The sequence below is a fragment of the Euprymna scolopes genome, chromosome 21 (genome assembly GCF_053919585.1).
Source record: "Euprymna scolopes isolate OS-2025 chromosome 21, ASM5391958v1, whole genome shotgun sequence".
NCBI lineage: Eukaryota > Metazoa > Mollusca > Cephalopoda > Sepiida > Sepiolidae > Euprymna > Euprymna scolopes.
Window position 1 is genome coordinate 46,124,687 of NC_136502.1, and position 18,537 is coordinate 46,143,223.

The 18,537-nt window shown below is 32.1% G+C and overlaps 1 protein-coding gene and 1 long non-coding RNA gene across 2 annotated transcripts; both read left to right on the plus strand.

Annotated features, from left to right (window-relative positions):
* The first annotated feature begins 1,745 nt into the window (after positions 1-1,745).
* Positions 1,746-11,273, plus strand: LOC145243009 (uncharacterized). The gene is made up of 3 exons (XR_013862842.1): positions 1,746-1,782; positions 7,602-9,587; positions 10,578-11,273. It is a non-coding gene; the product is annotated as an uncharacterized LOC145243009 (long non-coding RNA).
* Positions 11,274-11,531: 258 nt separating this feature from the next.
* LOC145242208 (uncharacterized) lies at positions 11,532-15,743 on the plus strand. The gene has a single exon (XM_080105204.1). The coding sequence runs from the start codon at positions 12,792-12,794 to the stop codon at positions 13,968-13,970; it is 1,179 nt and encodes a 392-aa protein (XP_079961330.1). The 5' UTR covers positions 11,532-12,791; the 3' UTR covers positions 13,971-15,743.
* The last annotated feature ends 2,794 nt before the right edge of the window (positions 15,744-18,537 follow it).

An 18,537-nucleotide genomic window follows, 5' to 3' on the forward strand; every position in this document is an offset into this window, starting at 1 on the left:
TATTTTATTCGCAATTTTGTGTTGGGGTGTCAAAAATTCCAAAAAAATTCTTACACCTACCACATCACACTAACTTGTTGTGAAAGGTCAGGGAGGATGGAAAGACCGAGGTGAAGTGTGCAGTTCAAATCTGGTACCTTGGGGAGCCATTTTGTAACCAAACCCCCAGGAAACACCAATGGCCGATGCCAACGAGAAATCAGTGACAACGGCTGTTGCAATAACATGCAATCATCTGCACAAGTGGTCAAGAGGTGGAGAACACTGGAAATCTGGGGAGGCTTATTGTCACTTGGTCTCCAGAGAACACCACAGGTTACTGCCAGTGAGCGATCATTGATGATGGCCTGTGAGACAACTAATATGCTACACATTTTGATGAAAAATATGACAAAAAATGGAAATTGTATATTGCTTTAAAATTACTTAATTTTACATAGATAATATTTATATTTTATATTGTATAAAGTTCAGTTTAAGTATTAATCGAACTGTGTTCCTTTTTCTTTTTAAAAATGTTTTATTGCTCTTTTTCAAATGGCCCTCATATAGTACTGACAGTCTTACAAATCTTACCTACATTGCCTGCGGACAATTTTCAGTTAACAGGCCTTCTTCTTACTCTCGGTGGCCGTGACAGTACACTTCTGACGTCATAAACAAAGGAGATTTCTCAATATATTGAATCTGTGGGTTCGAAGTTAGGGAGTTGATGAGAGAGAGTCAGTTAGAGAGAATCAGGAGAGATCGAGAGGAGAACCCCTTAGAAACGAAGGGAGGAAAGTAGACCACGTAGCTATCCAAGTTTGAATTGCTGACGTCAATAATCGTTCGGTTGAAAAATAAAGGAACCATTAATAATTTGTAACTGTTTGTCTCGTGTCGTTATTCCTTACAACCGAAAAGGTAAATATATTTTTATCATCATCTTGTAACGAACTTTGTACAACCCTTCCAAGATTATGTGCCCTCCCCAGCCCCACCATCAACAATAATGTATCTTCTCCCCTCCTCTGTATGTGTTAACAACTGTTGTATCAATAGCTCCCAGTCTGTATTAATATAAAGTCTCCAAGAATCATCCCAGTCTGTTATAATTATCTCCCTCATTATCATCGTCGTCTGCTTTGAGTCCCCGTTATACATGTCCCGTTAATGTGTCTCAAATATGAGCCCCCGTAACGCAACATAGGTACCTTCAACGCACGCGTCGCACGCCACAGTTTTAACCCCCCCCCATATATAACACAATGTAACTGTAATATAATTTAATATTATCGTCCTAACTTTTTTTACCATTTGAAAGAAGAACCTACCTTCACATAAACTGCTAATATTTTTTTTTTTTTTTTACAGCATACAAAAATAATGAAGATGCGAGACAAAAATCGTGTTTACATTATTGACACTTTAAAACAACGTTCCTATGTAGTGACATTTTTGAAGCCGTAGAAATCCCCTAAACTAAAAAAAGGAAAACGGTCATCTGGAGTAAACTGCCTGCTGGATGGGAATGACATCTGCATTATTGGAATACATTAATTAATTAATTGCTTATAACTTCGAAATGTGCACAAATCAAATATTGACGTAAAAGTAAACATAAGGTATTTAAAAACAATGAAGGATTGTATTACTTAATTAACATGCACATTTCGAAGTTATATAAGAAATAGAAAATCGCACTGTATGTACCGCGTACCGGTAAAGGCGCTTATTTACCCTCTACACCGCTAACTTCCGGTAGTTATTGTTCACTGTTCATGTTTTTCTCCCGACAAGGTAAGATTTTTTATCAAGTTAAAAACAGAAATTAATAATACGATAAAGTAATTCTGTTACCACCACATTTTTTAAGAGGGTTTGCTGGAGATGTATTTATTTAAAGAATATTTGGTGCTTATGCACTTATGTTACCGTGGTTTTTTTTTTTTTTTTTTTTTTTTTTTGAAATAGTATTTCCCAGTTAAATTCAAGTTTTACGGTATCTTTTTTCATTAAATTGTTAGATTAATGTTCAGATTAATTTTTTAAAAAATACCCTCCAATGGTTTTCCAAATAATAACGTTATTATTTCAGCACGGTAACATAAGTGCATAAGTATCGAATATTTAGGTGACAGTTATATTCTACATTAAGAAGGAATACAGTATGTATTTATGTTGAATTTATACAAAAGATGATGCGTGCTATTTTTTATTGGCAATACAGAACTTAACTCATTGTTCTAAGGGAGATAAATCTATGATAAAGTTTGTCGAAAATGTTCTGTTTTGGGGGTTGTGAATGGAAATTTTAATTTCGTCCCATTTTAATCTTTTCTTTTCCAAGTGCATCAACGAAATCGAAAATAATCGAAAAAATAAAAATCAACAAACGTAATTTTTATTAAAAAACGAAAAATTTACTTGGGGGGGGGGTAAATTTTTGTTTGGTTTCCACCTTAACATTTTTCTTTAAAACGATGACTTTTTCAAGGTTTTCTGGTATGCTGAAAACGAATATCACATTTAAATTTTCTGTAAACAAAAATGTGTTTGTGCGTTCAACAATGGCCACCACTTTTAACATAAGTAATTACATCGCTAAATATCCGAAAAACTACTTGTTTAAAAGGGTTTTTTTTTTTTTTTTTTTTTTTTTTTTTTTGTATTTCAAAATTCTCTAACATGGTCCGCCAGTTTTTAACACGACTTTGAAGGCTCCATTATAAATTCTGAAGTAAAAACACTTACAAAAGTTTCATTGTGCTAATAACACCTAAGATGAGAATAATAGTCCGATTAATCAACATAACACAAGCATTCACATCTCATCTAAAAAATTCAGAATTGCATTATTGAATAACTTTTTAACATAATGAAGCTTAGTGGTCAAGTATAGTCGAGGGCGACCCAAAGGCTTCCTTTTCATTATCTGCTATACAGCAATCACTAGGCACCTCCAAAATTCACCATAGAATTATACCCCCCCCCCATATATAAAACGATGTAACTTCATTATAAATTAATATTATCAATATAACTTTTATACCATTTAAAAGAAGGGCAAAATAAATTAGTAATAATTTGAAAAAAATTTTTTCACTGTACGAAAATGATGAAATTGCGAGACAAAAATCATGTTTACATAATCGGTGCTTTAAAATAATGTTGCCATGTAGTAAGCATTCTGAACATGAAAACATACCTGTGTTTAATAAATCTAGCAAAAATCAACTAATGGTCAGATTTTCATGAAGGTTTCGATACTTATCCATGTTAGAATGAAATTACATATAAAATACAGTTTCTGAAAAATATACGAAGGGAAATCATTTTTTTAAGTACGTGTCCCACCCATATTTATTTTTTCAAATTTTGAACAAAATATATTTAAATCTATCGAAATTTCTATTTATTATGAAACATAAGAGTTCAAATAGGTAAAAAATATATATACTTTTTTAATTTAAATACACATATTGAACAAAAACTTACCTGGAAGTTGCAGTTAAAAAAATGCTATAAATTTAATTTTTTTTTTTTTTGAATAGTGTTTTTTCTAATTAATATATACTATAATCAGTTGAATTGCCAAGAAAAAGAAACTTCCTAAAAATTAATTAATTTTTAAAAGATTAAAACGATTAAAATTCCATTATTTCAAAATGTTCCATTACAACATAGATTTTTAATTAATTGTGTTAAAAAATTTTTTTAAATGTTAAGTTTTAATATAAACATGACTCTTGCTAGCTATTTTATCGTTGAATTAAAACCGGTTTTAAAATGTTATTGCACAAATATTAGACATTTTATATATCAACCTCATGTTTTGTTTGTTTCTTTTTATCGAACAAAAGTATGGAAGCTGGTGGTTAACCAAATGAACACTTGTAAAACCGTATTTTATATTTAATGTACAAATTTTTATAATATTATTAATCATTAAACTGTGTAAATCTTAAAACCTAACAAAATTATAACCAAGATTAATTATTAATTTCAGTTTGAAGAAGATAAATAAAGGTTTTAAAAAATCATTAAGTCGCTTCTGCTTTTCCATAGTTTGTATAGTTAACACAAGTCTGACGTCACGGAATTATGCGTTCCTTTTTTCACATTGTTTTGGCAATCCCTAGCAATCACTCCATTTGCTTTGGTTCTCCTCTTATAATTCTGAGTGTTTAACAAAGGATATCAAGTACTATTTTTAAATCAATTAGGATTTAAGAACCTCGGCAGATGGGGAAACAAAAGGGACAGTTATTGATCTACACTGGTTTGACCTTGACCTTCACACATGCACATGGAATTCTGTAAACAAACATAAAAACAAGTTGTTCAGTGTTTTGCCAGCGAGAATTATTTTGTTGTTTTTTTTACAAAACATTTTAATAAAACTATTTAAACAAAACTTTTTCATAACCAAACGAGTAATAATTATTTTACATTTCAATAGTTATATGATTTTTTTGGTAGGCGTTTTAATTTTTAAATCAGAAAAAGAAAGTTGTTTTCGTTCTTAAATTTTGCAAACATTAGATTTTTTTAATACCTCCTACAAGTTTTACTTATTTGACTTTGGGATATTTCGTTATTTGATTTGATCATGTGACAAGTGTCATGAGATTAAATTAAAATTTAATATTTTAAAATATTATTTAAAAATATTAATTAAATTAAATTAATAGCCCTTGACCCCTTGGAGGGGTATAGGCCATCTACAACTTTTTTGTAGATGTTTTTGTAGTGAGGAGTTCTTTTTACTGGGTGAGAGTGCTAGCCCCACGCCCAACCTTCCCAGAAGGTACATACAGCACCTAGCATTCCCAAATGGTCACCCATTTGGTACTGGCCAGGCTCAATGTGGCTTAACTTCGGTGATCTGGCAACAACTGGTGTGTCAATGTGATTGTGCCGTACAATTAAATTAAATCATACAGAAAATATCTTTTTCAAAACTGTCCTTGACCTTTTGGTTAGGGGCAAAGTATAATATCTATTGTGATACTACACTTTATCTCTCCTTGGTTAGTGACTGATAAAGCATTCTATATTGAAGTAATTTTAATTTTTGCACTATCTGAAGTGCCTCTTTTTGGAGAGCTGGATTCTCCCTATGTAAAAAAACAACCTTCTGTCCAATCTGCGTCAGTGAAGAGGCCAAAGGTTTGTATTCATTTATTTTTTTAAATTAAAAATGTATTATTTTATAAAATTTTAAGATAGTTTTTTTTCTAATGTAAGGAAAAATCTATTCCTCCCAAAACGGGTCGATCTGGATTAGAACACAAATTAAAATAGCCTCAGTTTTGAAAAATTTCTCTGAAGAGAAGGAAAGATATTGATTAAATGATGCAAAAAAAGTTTTGTATATAAAACTATGGATTTAGGATGTGATTTTTATTTTTTTTAGCTATTTAGGCTTGACTTTGAAAATCTGACACAATAACTTTATTAATTAAATCAAATATATTCTTCAACACTATCCAATCACACTGCATAAAATGTCTATAGATTGTCTAGATTTTTGGATACAAACTAAATAAATATTTAAAAGATACAAAAGAATACACTTTTAAAGCCAGGTGTGTTTAAACTTTATTATTATGTTTAAATGAAAACAACTCTTTCGTACTACATTGAAAGCTAAGGTTTTATTTTCATATAATAGAATGAGGAGAGTTATAAGTCTGATGTCCCTCATGCAAGAAAGATAACTCAATTAACATTTTTGTTTGTTATTAGAGCAGAGTTATTCTTCCTAAATGCATAAACTCTGACCCTCTGCATTTTGTCTTTTTCTCTGTTAGACTCACTTCTACTACATAATATTTGCCTACAACTCCGCTGATTAATTTTTCACTAACTAGTATTGAACAATAGCTTAATAAGGCAAAGCAATCTCAGTAAAAATGGATACTCTTGTAATAGTGTCTACCTAAAAATCTATTGTGATGCAAGGGATGTGCAATCTCCAGACACCCTTGGAATTTTTTAGTCCAGTAGCAAAGACAAGTTCTGGATGACTGAAAACAATAAGCAGAAAGCCTCTCCCACATATGACACCTGCTATTCTTAAATAATCACTCATTTAGTACTAACCAAGCTGAACATTGCTTAAAATTGTTTTCAAGAGGTTTTCGGTTGTGCTAAAAACGAATATCGCGTTTAAATTTTCTGTAAATGAGTAGTTTTCCAGGTTCGGATGTAATTCTTTGTTATAAGTGGGGGACATTGTTGCACGCACAAGCACAACAGTTGCTTGGTTTTCTGGATGTCTACCAGGTCTCAATTACCAAATAAACACCTCTTTAAAAAATTACCAGACCCCACCCACAATAAAGGTGGTCGTAAAGTGGGTGCTCATTTTACGTTACATTAGTATATAAAAGTGATCCCACACGTTTTACTACTATTTTTTCTTCATATCTAAAAGAAAGAAAAAAAGACTATTTGTTTCCTGAAATTTCAAACGTTATTTTCGTTTCTAGCGCCCCCGAAAACCTACTATAATAGTAATTTTAAAGGATTTTTTGAGGGTGGAAATATACTGCACCCTTACCTAAATGAAAAAAGAAAAGAAAAAGAAAAAAATAAACAAATAAAAAGAGAACTAAAAAATTAAAAATAAAAAACAAATAACACTGTTTCGTTTCATTTCAATGATAAAAAAAACTGATAAAAATATGGGTGCTAATGCACGTATTGATCCGCACTATTTTTTTAAATCATATGTCCAAGTTTTATGATATGTTTTTTTTTTATTCAATTGTAAGGTTAAAGTACGGATTAAGTACAACCGCCCTCCCCATGTTAAGAATGGCTTTTTAAATAATAACGACTTTATTTCAGCACGGATCAATAAAAGCACGACGCACGAGTACCAAAATATGTAAAGATATTGCAACTTTACCTATATAATCCCCAAATAAATAAATAAATAAAGCTGTTTCGATGATAAACAGCAACACAAAAAAGAGAAAAATAAATCTGTTTCGTTTCATTTCGATAATAATAAAAAACTGAGGAAAATGTGGAGGAAAAAAAACGAAATGTTTCGTTTCATATTTACATTTCCGGTTCGATGTTTTGCTGTCTTAATTCGAAATCGAGGCGAACTATTTCGTTGAGCCGAATTACACTCATGGTAGGTAATCAGTCAAGATTACCCCTTTTTTAGAATTGGTTAACGTCATGGATAAAGGAATATTATATTCTCCAATCTCCCTCAAAATATATTTTTACTTTAATTTCCGTTGGTATTTTAGACATTCTTATGAAGTAAAATTATAATAAATTCAAGTATAAACCAAGAGACAGCAATCAAATGAACACAAGCAACATATTTTTTATTTATTAAATTGTCAGGTTAAATTATAAAATATGTAAATAAAGCCATCCCTCCCCATGTTAAGAAAGGCTTTTCTGCATCATAACGTTATTATTTAGAAAAACAAACATTCCTAACATGAGGAAGGGTACCCAGAAGTGAAGTGGAAATAGAAATTGTAAGGATAATCCAAATCTCTAGTAAAAATACATTGTTCTATTAAGTTGTTTAAATTATATTGAAATAAAATAACTCATGAATTTGTTTTTCCTTTTTATTTCAGATGTTAAATGGTTGAAAGAATATTCCGACTATGAGTTTGGATTTTAATATTAACTGATGCATTCATTCTTCAAGCATCAAAAGTATCCATTATTCCGGTATTTTCTAAGTGCGGAACTGACGGAAGTGCATAAAGCAACCCAGCAAATAGATTTGATGATTATATAGAAAGATATAGCAAACATTCTCAGAAAAAGAAAACTTCAAACGCCAGTTTCCATGTGTAATTTATGGAAAAAGTCTTATTTATAAATTTTTCCTAATAAACCATTTTCTTGTGAAGTGAGTGGCAAAAGTTTCACTTAAAGAAACCTTTTACATGGATAACAGTTTCATTACTGTGGTAGTCAAAGTGTGTGCTTGGAATGTGAATGATTAAAAGGTGCTTTTATCGATTGAGTAGCTCCAAAGTATATGTTGTGTCATTTTGACATTCTAGTATTTTCAGATATTAAATGAAGAGATTCAGAAAAAAATAACCAATTTAAATTTTTCTAGTTATTCAAGATCGTTACACATGGATGAGAGGTTCAGTATCAGTATGATGTAAATTATTTCATTGATTTTACAAAAAAACGTATTCTTACAATTTTGTTAAATAAAGGAATAGTGTATTTCTTTTTAATTTCAGACATTAATTGTTCAGAAGAAATATACTGATTATGAGGGGTTTTTTTAAACATGGAAATGTCCAATATTCGCAAATATGTTAAAGAATTTCATTGACTTTAAGCAAATATATTCTTACAATAAAAGTATTGGATAAATAAATCTATAGTTTATTTTACTTTTAATTTCAGACATTGTTCAAAAGAAAATATACTGATAATGAGCTTGGATTTTAAAGTATGTTGATGGATTCTTTCTTCAAATATAAAAATGTCAAATACTCAAGACCAACTGGGAAACTGATGGAACTGCCCAAAGCAACCCAGTGGATGGTAAAATAGAAATACACTCTCAAACCATTATAGTAAAAACTGAATCTGATAATGAAAAAGAAAAATGTAATAAATCTTTTACAGAGAAAAAAAGTTTAAAGAGGAGTTTCCCTGTGAAGTTTGTGGAAAGATTCTCTCAAGAAAATCTTACTTGATGAATAATTTAATGGGACACTCTGGAAAGACACCATTTTCTTGTGACGTGTGTGGAAAATGTTTAAATCATAAAGCTGATCTAAAAATCTACATGAGAACTGACCCTATCATGGCCTAAAAATGACTTTAAAACAATATGGCTTCTGAAAGAAATAGACATTTTACCGGTTATAGTTAAACAAAATCTGTAGAAATACTTGGAGGCAATCCCTGGAGGACTGAGCTGTGGCGAAGTGCAGATAGCAACCATGAAGGGAACAACATTTATTCCTAAAAAATCCCTCAGATATAAGTACAAATCATAATGAAATCAAGTATTAGCTCATTGATTTCTTAAAACTAACCAAAGTAAATTAATTAAAAAATGTGAGAAACCTTTTGCTTGTGAAGTGTGTGGTGCAAGTTTCACAGTAAAATGCAGGTTGACAAGTTATATGCAAGTGCATAGTAGAGAAAAACCATACTTATGCGAAATATTTGGTCAGAGTTGAGTGAGAGTGCTAGCCCCACGCCCAACCTTCCCAGAAAGTACATACAGCACCTAGCATTCCCAAATGGTCACCCATTTGGTACTGGCCAGGCTCAATGTGGCTTAACTTCGGTGATCTGGCAACAACTGGTGTGTCAATGTGATTGTGCCGTACAATTAAATTAAATCATACAGAAAATATCTTTTTCAAAACTGTCCTTAACCTTTTGGTTAGGGGCAAAGTATAATATCTATTGTGATACTACACTTTATCTCTCCTTGGTTAGTGACTGATAAAGCATTCTATATTGAAGTAATTTTAATTTTTGCACTATCTGAAGTGCCTCTTTTTGGAGAGCTGGATTCTCCCTATGTAAAAAAACAACCTTCTGTCCAATCTGCGTCAGTGAAGAGGCCAAAGGTTTGTATTCATTTATTTTTTTAAATTAAAAATGTATTATTTTATAAAATTTTAAGATAGTTTTTTTTCTAATGTAAGGAAAAATCTATTCCTCCCAAAACGGGTCGATCTGGATTAGAACACAAATTAAAATAGCCTCAGTTTTGAAAAATTTCTCTGAAGAGAAGGAAAGATATTGATTAAATGCATTCCTAAATGCATAAACTCTGACCCTCTGCATTTTGTCTTTTTCTCTGTTAGACTTCTACTACATAATATTTGCCTACAACTCCGCTGATTAATTTTTCACTAACTAGTATTGAACAATAGCTTAATAAGGCAAAGCAATCTCAGTAAAAATGGATACTCTTGTAATAGTGTCTACCTAAGAATCTATTGTGATGCAAGGGATGTGTAATCTCCAGACACCCTTGGAATTTTTTAGTCCAGTAGCAAAGACAAGTTCTGGATGACTGAAAACAATAAGCAGAAAGCCTCTCCCACATATGACACCTGCTATTCTTAAATAATCACTCATTTAGTACTAACCAAGCTGAACATTAGAATTGGTTAACGTCATGGATAAAGGAATATTATATTCTCCAATCTCCCTTAAAATATATTTTTTTCTTTTTACTTTAATTTCCGTTGGTATTTTAGACATCCTTATGAAGTAAAATTATAATAAATTCAAGTATAAACCAAGAGACAGCAATCAAATGAACACAAGCAACATATTTTTTATTTATTAAATTGTCAGGTTAAATTATAAAATATGTAAATAAAGCCATCCTTCCCCATGTTAAGAAAGGCTTTTCTGCATCATAACGTTATTATTTAGAAAAACAAACATTCCTAACATGAGGAAGAGTACCCAGAAGTGAAGTGGAAATAGAAATTGTAAGGATAATCCAAATCTCTATTAACAATACATTGTTCTAAACATTTTAAGTTGTTTAAATTATATTGAAATAAAATAACTCATGAATTTGCTTTTCCTTTTTATTTCAGATGTTAACAGTTTGAAAGAATATTCCGACTATGAGTTTGGATTTTAATATTAACTGATGCATTCATTCTTCAAGCATCAAAAGTATCCATTATTCCGGTACTTTCTAAGTGCGGAACTGACGGAAGTGCATAAAGCAACCCAGCAAATAGATTTGATGATTATATAGAAAGATATAGCAAACCATTCTCAGAAAAAGAAAACTTCAAACGCCAGTTTCCATGTGTAATTTATGGAAAAAGTCTTATTTATAAATTTTTCCTAATAAACCATTTTCTTGTGAAGTGAGTGGCAAAAGTTTCACTTAAAGAAACCTTTTACATGGATAGCAGTTTCATTACTGTGGTAGTCAAAGTGTGTGCTTGGAATGTGAATGATTAAAAGGTGTTTTTATCGATTGAATAGCTCCAAAGTATATGTTGTGTCATTTTGACATTCTAGTATTTTCAGATATTAAATAAAGAGATTCAGAAAAAAATAACCAATTTAAAACCAGCCAGTTTTCTAGTTATTCAAGATCGTTAAACATGGATGAGAGGTTCAGTATCAGTATGATGTGAATTATTTCATTGATTTTACAAAAAACATATTCTTACAATTTTGTTAAATAAAGGAATAGTGTATTTCTTTTTAATTTCAGGCATTAATTGCTCAGAAGAAATATACTGATTATGAGTGTTTTTTTTTTAAACATGGAAGTGTCCAATATTCGCAAATATGTTAAAGAATTTCATTGACTTTAAGTAAAGATATTCTTACAATAAAAGTATTGGATAAATAAATCTATAGTTTATTTTACTTTTAATTTCAGACATTGTTCAAAAGAAAGTATACTGATAACGAGCTTGGATTTTAAAATATTTTGATGGATTCTTTCTTCAAATATAAAAATGTCAAATACTCAAGACCAACTGGGAAACTAATGGAACTGCCCAAAGCAACACAGTGGATGGTAAAATAGAAATACACTCTCAAACCATTATAGTAAAAACTGAATCTGATAATGAAAAAGAAAAATGTAATAAATCTTTTACAGAGAAAAAAAGTTTAAAGAGGAATTTCCCTGTGAAGTTTGTGGAAAGATTCTCTCAAGAAAATCTTACTTGATGAATCATTTAATAGAACACTCTGGAATGAGGATACTTTTCCATAGAAGTAAACCCTGACCAAATATTCAAAATCACATAGTATTCACAGCCCAAATAAGATCTACTCATTACGGCTACCCTAGAGTTTTTCCTAGGAATGGTGCACCTTCTCCAAGTGATATTACCTCAAGTAATGGCACGAAGCTGGATACTCCACCAGACTAGATAAATTCTTGTCCTGGAATCCAGTAAGACCAAGAGACCAAAACAAAATATATACTGCAACATATGAAAATGGTTAATTAGGGAGAGGAAAAGTATGTTCACAATTTCTTTACAAACTCAGTGTTTGAGAGATAAAGAACTTTAATGGAACATTTGAATATCTGTGTATCTCATATAGACTTCAAGTGTTAGACCCAGGTTGTGGAACCCTTGATTTCTGAGAAATTCGACTGAAGTAAAATAAAACAAGAAAGACACCATTTTTTTGTGACGTGCAAATTATAAATCATAAAGCTGATCTAAAAGCCTATCATGGCCTAAAAATGACTTTAAAACAATATGGCTTCTGAAAGAAATAGACATTTTACCGGTTATGGTAGAAGCAACTGGCCTAGTTAAACAAAATCTGTAGAAATACTTGGAGGCAATCCCTGGAGTACTGAGCTGTGGCGAAGTGCAGATAGCAGTCATGAAGGGAACAACATTTATTCTTAAAAAATCCCTCAGATATAAGTACAAATCATAATGAAATCAAGTATTATCTCCTTGATCTCTTAAAACTAACCAAAGTAAATTAATAAAAAAAAGTGAGAAACCTTTTGCTTGTGAAGTGTGTGGTGCAAGTTTCACAGTAAAATGCAGGTTGACAAGTTATATGCAAGTGCACAGTAGAGAAAAACCATACTCATGCGAAATATTTGGTCAGAGTTGAGTAATCACATGAAAATCAACACAGAAGAGAAGCTATTTGGTAACATGATATGTGACAAAAATTATTACAAAAAGACCTTACTATAACTCACACACAATGTTTAATTTTGCAGTCAAATTTTGAAACACAGATTTAAACAAACAACAAGTAAACTTCTGATCAAGATTCTGAATCAAGTCTAAAGAATACTCATGGAAACTGATATTATAGAGAAACTTTATTCTTCTAAAGAATTTGGATCTGAATCCTCTAATAATTGCAAAAACACTGTACAAAGCCAAACTGAAGAGATATGTGGGTCAACATTTCCAGAGCCGTCTAACTTAAAAACCCACATGCGACAGCACACAGGAGAGAAGGAAAAACCTTATCCCTGTGAGGTTTGTGGCAACACATTTTCACGGAGATCGAGCTTAACACGACATATGCGAATACACAGTGGAGAGAAACCATATTCTTGTCATGTGTGTGGAAATGCATTTTCAGACAGTTCCGGTTTAACACAGCACATTTTAACACACACAGGTGAGAGACGATTTTCTTGTGAAGTTTGTTCATCTGCGTTTTCAAAGAAGTACAGCCTAAAACAACACATGCGAACACACACTGGTGAAAAGCCTTATACATGCGAAATATGCAAATCTTCATTTTCGTTGCGTTCCACATTAAAAGAACATCTACGAACACACACAGGAGAGAAACCATATTCATGTGAAGTATGTGGCTCTTCTTTTTCAAAAAGCTGCGGCCTTAAAGTACATATACGAACACATACTGGTGAACGACCATATCTATGCAAAATATGTGGCGCTCAATATTCAGACAATTTTAGCTTAAAAAGCCACACACGGTCACATACTGGAGAGATATGTTACTCATGCAACGTATGTGGTTCAGCATTTTCAGGAAAGTCTAGCTTGAAACGACATCTACGAATTCACAGTGGAGACAAACCTTATCATTGTAACATATGTGGAATTTCTTTCTCAGACAGTTCTGGTTTAAAACAGCACATGTTAACCCACACAGGGGAGAAGGCTCATTCTTGTGATGTTTGTGGATGCAGGTTTGCAAAGAAGTACAGCCTAAAACAACACATGCGAACACACACTGGTGAAAAGCCATACTCTTGTGAAATATGTGAATCTTCATTTTCGTTGCGTTCCACATTAAAAGAACATCTACGAACACACACGGGTGAAAAACCATATTCATGTGAAGTATGTGGTTCTTCTTTTTCAAAACATGGTGGACTGAAAGAACACATACGTGTACACACTGGTGAGAAACCATATTCGTGTGACAAATGTGGATCTGCATTTTCAAAAAGTTCAAACTTGAAACAACACATGCATGTACACAATGGATAAGAGAACTTGAATGCCTACTAGACACTATTCTCGAGTGGTTAAAGTCTTTCTGTACATGGGATTTGTCAGAACAACCTGGCATGATAATACTTTTCCCTAGAAGTAAACTCTGACCAAATATTCAAAATCACATAATATTTGCAACCCAAATAGAATCTCCTCACCATGGCTAACCCACATTAGCTTTTACAAGGAATAGTGCGGCTTCTCCAAATGATGTAACCTCAAATAATAGCACAAAGCTGGATACTCTACCAGACTAGTTTAATTCTTGTTCTGGAATCCAGTAAGACCAAGAGACCAAAACAAAAGATATAATATAGCATGAAATGGTTAATTGGAGAGAAGGAAACCCTGTTCTCTATTTCTTTAATAACTCAATATTTGAGAGATGAAGAACTTTAATGGAACATTTAAATATCTATGTATCTCATGGAGTTCAAGTGTTAGCCCCAGGTATTGAGCCCCTTGATTTCTAAGAACTTCAGTTGAAAGAAAATGAAGTGAAACAAGGGAAAAGTGCTTCAACTGCAGAATATGGGATAACGGTTTTCTTGAGATGAAGGTATTAAAGTATTACATGAAGGTGACAAAAGACGAGCATTTTTCTTTTAAAGCATGTAGAATTTTTTTCTCCCACATGACAAACTTAACAGAACACATTAAAACTCATTCAAGAAATACCTACTAGATACTATCATTGAGTGTCTAAGGTCTCTCTGTCAGAGGCTTTTGCATGAGGATACTTCTAATTAGAAATAAACCTTGATCAAATATTCAAAGCATGGTGCGCTGTCTTCAAGTCATCCAGCATGTTACTCAGATTGTGAACAAGGATACCCTCTGTATTTGTAGAGGACAGCTTCTAATACCTACTAATTAAAAACGAGTATAAATAAACCTACATACTGGCAGGCCAACACCAGGATAAGAAGGGCTCCTCAACCCATTTATACACTAGGCAGGAAGAAGTAAATAAGGGTGTGAATCTCTCCTCTGGAAATCACACAATAGTCATGGCAGGCTCACTAAGGTCAGTCATCAAGCTTTGATAAACGCAACAAAAATTTTGAAAAACTAAAGGCTTAACAGTCTGGCCTATGATCTGTTGCTTAAAAGAAGGTGCTGTTGTTTTGCTATGACTTCTCCAAGATTGAAAAGTGGAGCAAAACACCAAATGAAATCCTGGCTGAGAAGATAAAATACTTTTTTTTTCTGATGTGAGGTTTGTGACAATAAGTAAATTAATGTTTATATTCATAGTAAAGAAAAAACATGAGTGGACGTTTCTTATGTGAAAATTTTTTTTTTGTCAAAGTTATATAATGTTTTGGAAAGTGTAAGATTAATACTTTGGATTACTGTTTCCATCTTGAACATTATTCTCACAACATTTTGGCCGATGTAACTATCACAGGGACATGCAAAACAATCAGTTTAAACTAATCTTATGGAAGTAACAGCAACACTAAGAATAGATTACTTAAGACTTATATTCCACTTGCAGAGAGATCAGACGTTGCCCGTAATTGAATGATGATCAACAAATATTTCACACTCCTATATTTTTATTGTCATCGAAATCCATGAAATCGTCCAGGAGGAAGCTTCACATGCCTTCATGCAGTAACTTAGTCCAAAATATATGTTATTCTACATTGCACTCTAGAGAACCTATTGTTTCTTTTATAAAATTATTTTATATAAACTTCTTTTCAGTGAACGAAAAAAAGCATTAAGAAATTTACATGCAGAGTTTGAACTTACAGACCTTGTCCTGCAAAAAAAAATTTCAAAAACGTAAATTTTTAAGTCTTATAAAATTCTTTGCAGTTAATGAAAAAAAATGAAAAGATTTATGTGCAGAGTTTGAACACGTAATGCAAAAAAAATGCATGCTATCTATTTACCCACAGTAGAATTTTCACGGCCCATTCTTCTATCATTATTGCTAAGAAATGACATGGAAAAAAATAGTTTTACCGATGATAGATAAATTAAAATAATGGTTTAGACTATCGGTAATTATCAGGGGGATTCTGAGACAAAACTTAACTAAGATCACTCCAAAACTTATATACTAAAGTTCTGTAAAACCTGTTCACCCATTCCGGAGTTTATAAGGAACGAACTCATGCATACAGACAAAGTTGCATTTATATAATTGTAGAGATCATAGCTGACAGAATTATATAGCATAATAATGTTAAAACACGGTTTTTGTTAGATCACCAAAGTTAAACAATTTTGAACCTGGTCAGTACCAGATGGGTGGCCATTTGGGAATACAAGGTGCTGCATGTGGGCGTCGACACCTCCCTGCAAGAACTGCAAAAACTAAACATCATCATTTCTCTTGAAGGGGACTACTTGTGAATTTAATGTTCCCTTGACACTTCCTCCTTTGGAGGGAGTTAGTTCAATCCGTTTAGCATGATATGGCTGGCAAACAGAGAAAACTATACCATTATGGATCAAGTAAAGGCTTCTGTTTGAAATTTCGTATAGATTTATGAGTTTGACATCACAACTCTCAAATTTGGCAAGTCACACCTGAAGAAGGTTGGCCAAGATGGTGTTAGAATAACATGTAAGAAGAGAAAAAGAATCTGAATAGTTCAAATGATATAAAGATTTCTTTGAAAAGATCCGCTCGAAGGTTACAAAGATGGGAACAGTGGTCTAAATAATACAAAGATTTCTTACTTTGAAAAGATCCACCTGAAGAAGCTCGAAGGTTACAAAGATGGGAACAGTGGTCTAAATAATACAAAGATGGATAGTATTTGTGTGATCTTCTTATGGTGAAAGATAATATTTCTGTTTAAATTATAAAACTATATACTGAAAATTACTGACTTAAAGAAACAGCTCAATACTAGCAATGTTATTGCTTTTATTCACTTCAACTACACAAAATGGAACACATAAAACACCAGTTGTTAGGAATTTCTCCAAATCAGGAAATTGTCAAATTTTGATGAACTGTTCAATACTTAATCATCAGTGACGGCTGAAAATATGAATTATTATCAAACAAAATATGAATAAGTAATAACAAGTACAAATGAAGTATTTTTATTGTCAACATTTTGATTATTCGTAGTTGTTTTAGGAAGAATTATATTGCCACTTGTTAATTTTCTGCTTCCTAGTACTGGGAGAATTTGCCGAATTTAATCCATGCATTCCTAACTCTTTCAATCACACTAGTACCTGCTCCATCACCAATGTAAAAGTCTGCAAGGAGCCATAGTGCAGTGGATAGAGTACTTGGTGAAATTCTGTTGTAGAAGTTACATTTCCGGTGATTGAGGGTTCAATACTTTGTGTGGGTGACCCAAAAATACAATTGCGAATTACTTAGGATTTCTACTCAGAAGAAAGTTCATTTTTTACAAGTCTTAATACTAACTTCTAGTTCTTGCAAATAATCTCTTTACACTGCAAAGTGTTAGGATTATTAAAAAAAATAGTAAATATTAATTTGAAATTGCAAATTGGACTTAACTGCTTACATGCTTACTCATTATACAAAATAGTTCAAATTATTTCTTTCGATTACACATAAAATATTTGACATAATTTCTAGATGCAGTTTAGATTTATATAGCCTGTTCATTTATTTTTTGTAACAGACAACAACAACATGCTACCCTCATGGAGTAAATAAAGGGTCTCACTCTAATTTTGATTCCAGGGTACAACACAATACACCTGAAGAAAGTCAGAGGAGAATCCAAATAATATGGAGGTAGCATGTTTTGGTTCTGCAAGTCATGACTGAGTAGGAGGCTTCAGTAATTTGCTATTGTATTTTGTGTGTCACCTGCGCTGAAGGTTCAACCTCCAGAAGAATGTAAATTTACAACTGAATTTTACCAAGCATTTTATCCACTATGCCATGTGAATTAGATAAAGGAGTTCCGTTTGAATTCCTTGCAGATTTCCAAGTTTGACAGAAAGATTCCTGAGTTCAGTAATATACCAAAAGAAACTCTGAAGATTACATCAACCGAAACGTTGTGAAAATAACACTGGAGATGAGAACAGTAGTCCAAAGAATCCAAATACGAAATCTTTTAATGAATATTATAGTTTCCCTCACAAGACAAAAGTATAAAATTATGTGGAATAAAAAGAATACATGTACGCTCTATTACTAGGCCTATCTGTTAAGTCTAACCAGGTTGTGTAGCTTCTAGAGGATATTTTCCAAACACTGAAGGTGAAAGCCGTTTCAAAAGTTTATACCAATTCAATTGATATAAAAGCTTGCCTCACTACCAGAAAGTTCACCAGAGTTTATTTTGTCCTTAACTTTCACTGAGCCCCACCTTCTTCTTTACTCCAGTTTTTGTGTTGATAAAATGAATTCCTCTATTCTTTTCCTAATTAGGTAACATGCAGCTTGATTTACCAGAGATGCAGATCTGCTTTTGTATTTTCAAAAGAGATGTATTAAATAAATCTTTCAAGGCCTGCCTCAACTTTTCAAGTGACAAACCTGCTTATGTTTATTTATTTAGATAGTAGTGGATTTTATACTAACCCAGGATTTCTCATC

Bases quoted from the DNA above. Each gene is read 5' to 3' on its own strand.
- LOC145242208 (XM_080105204.1), top strand. From the start codon at position 12,792: ATGGAAACTGATATTATAGAGAAACTTTATTCTTCTAAAGAATTTGGA.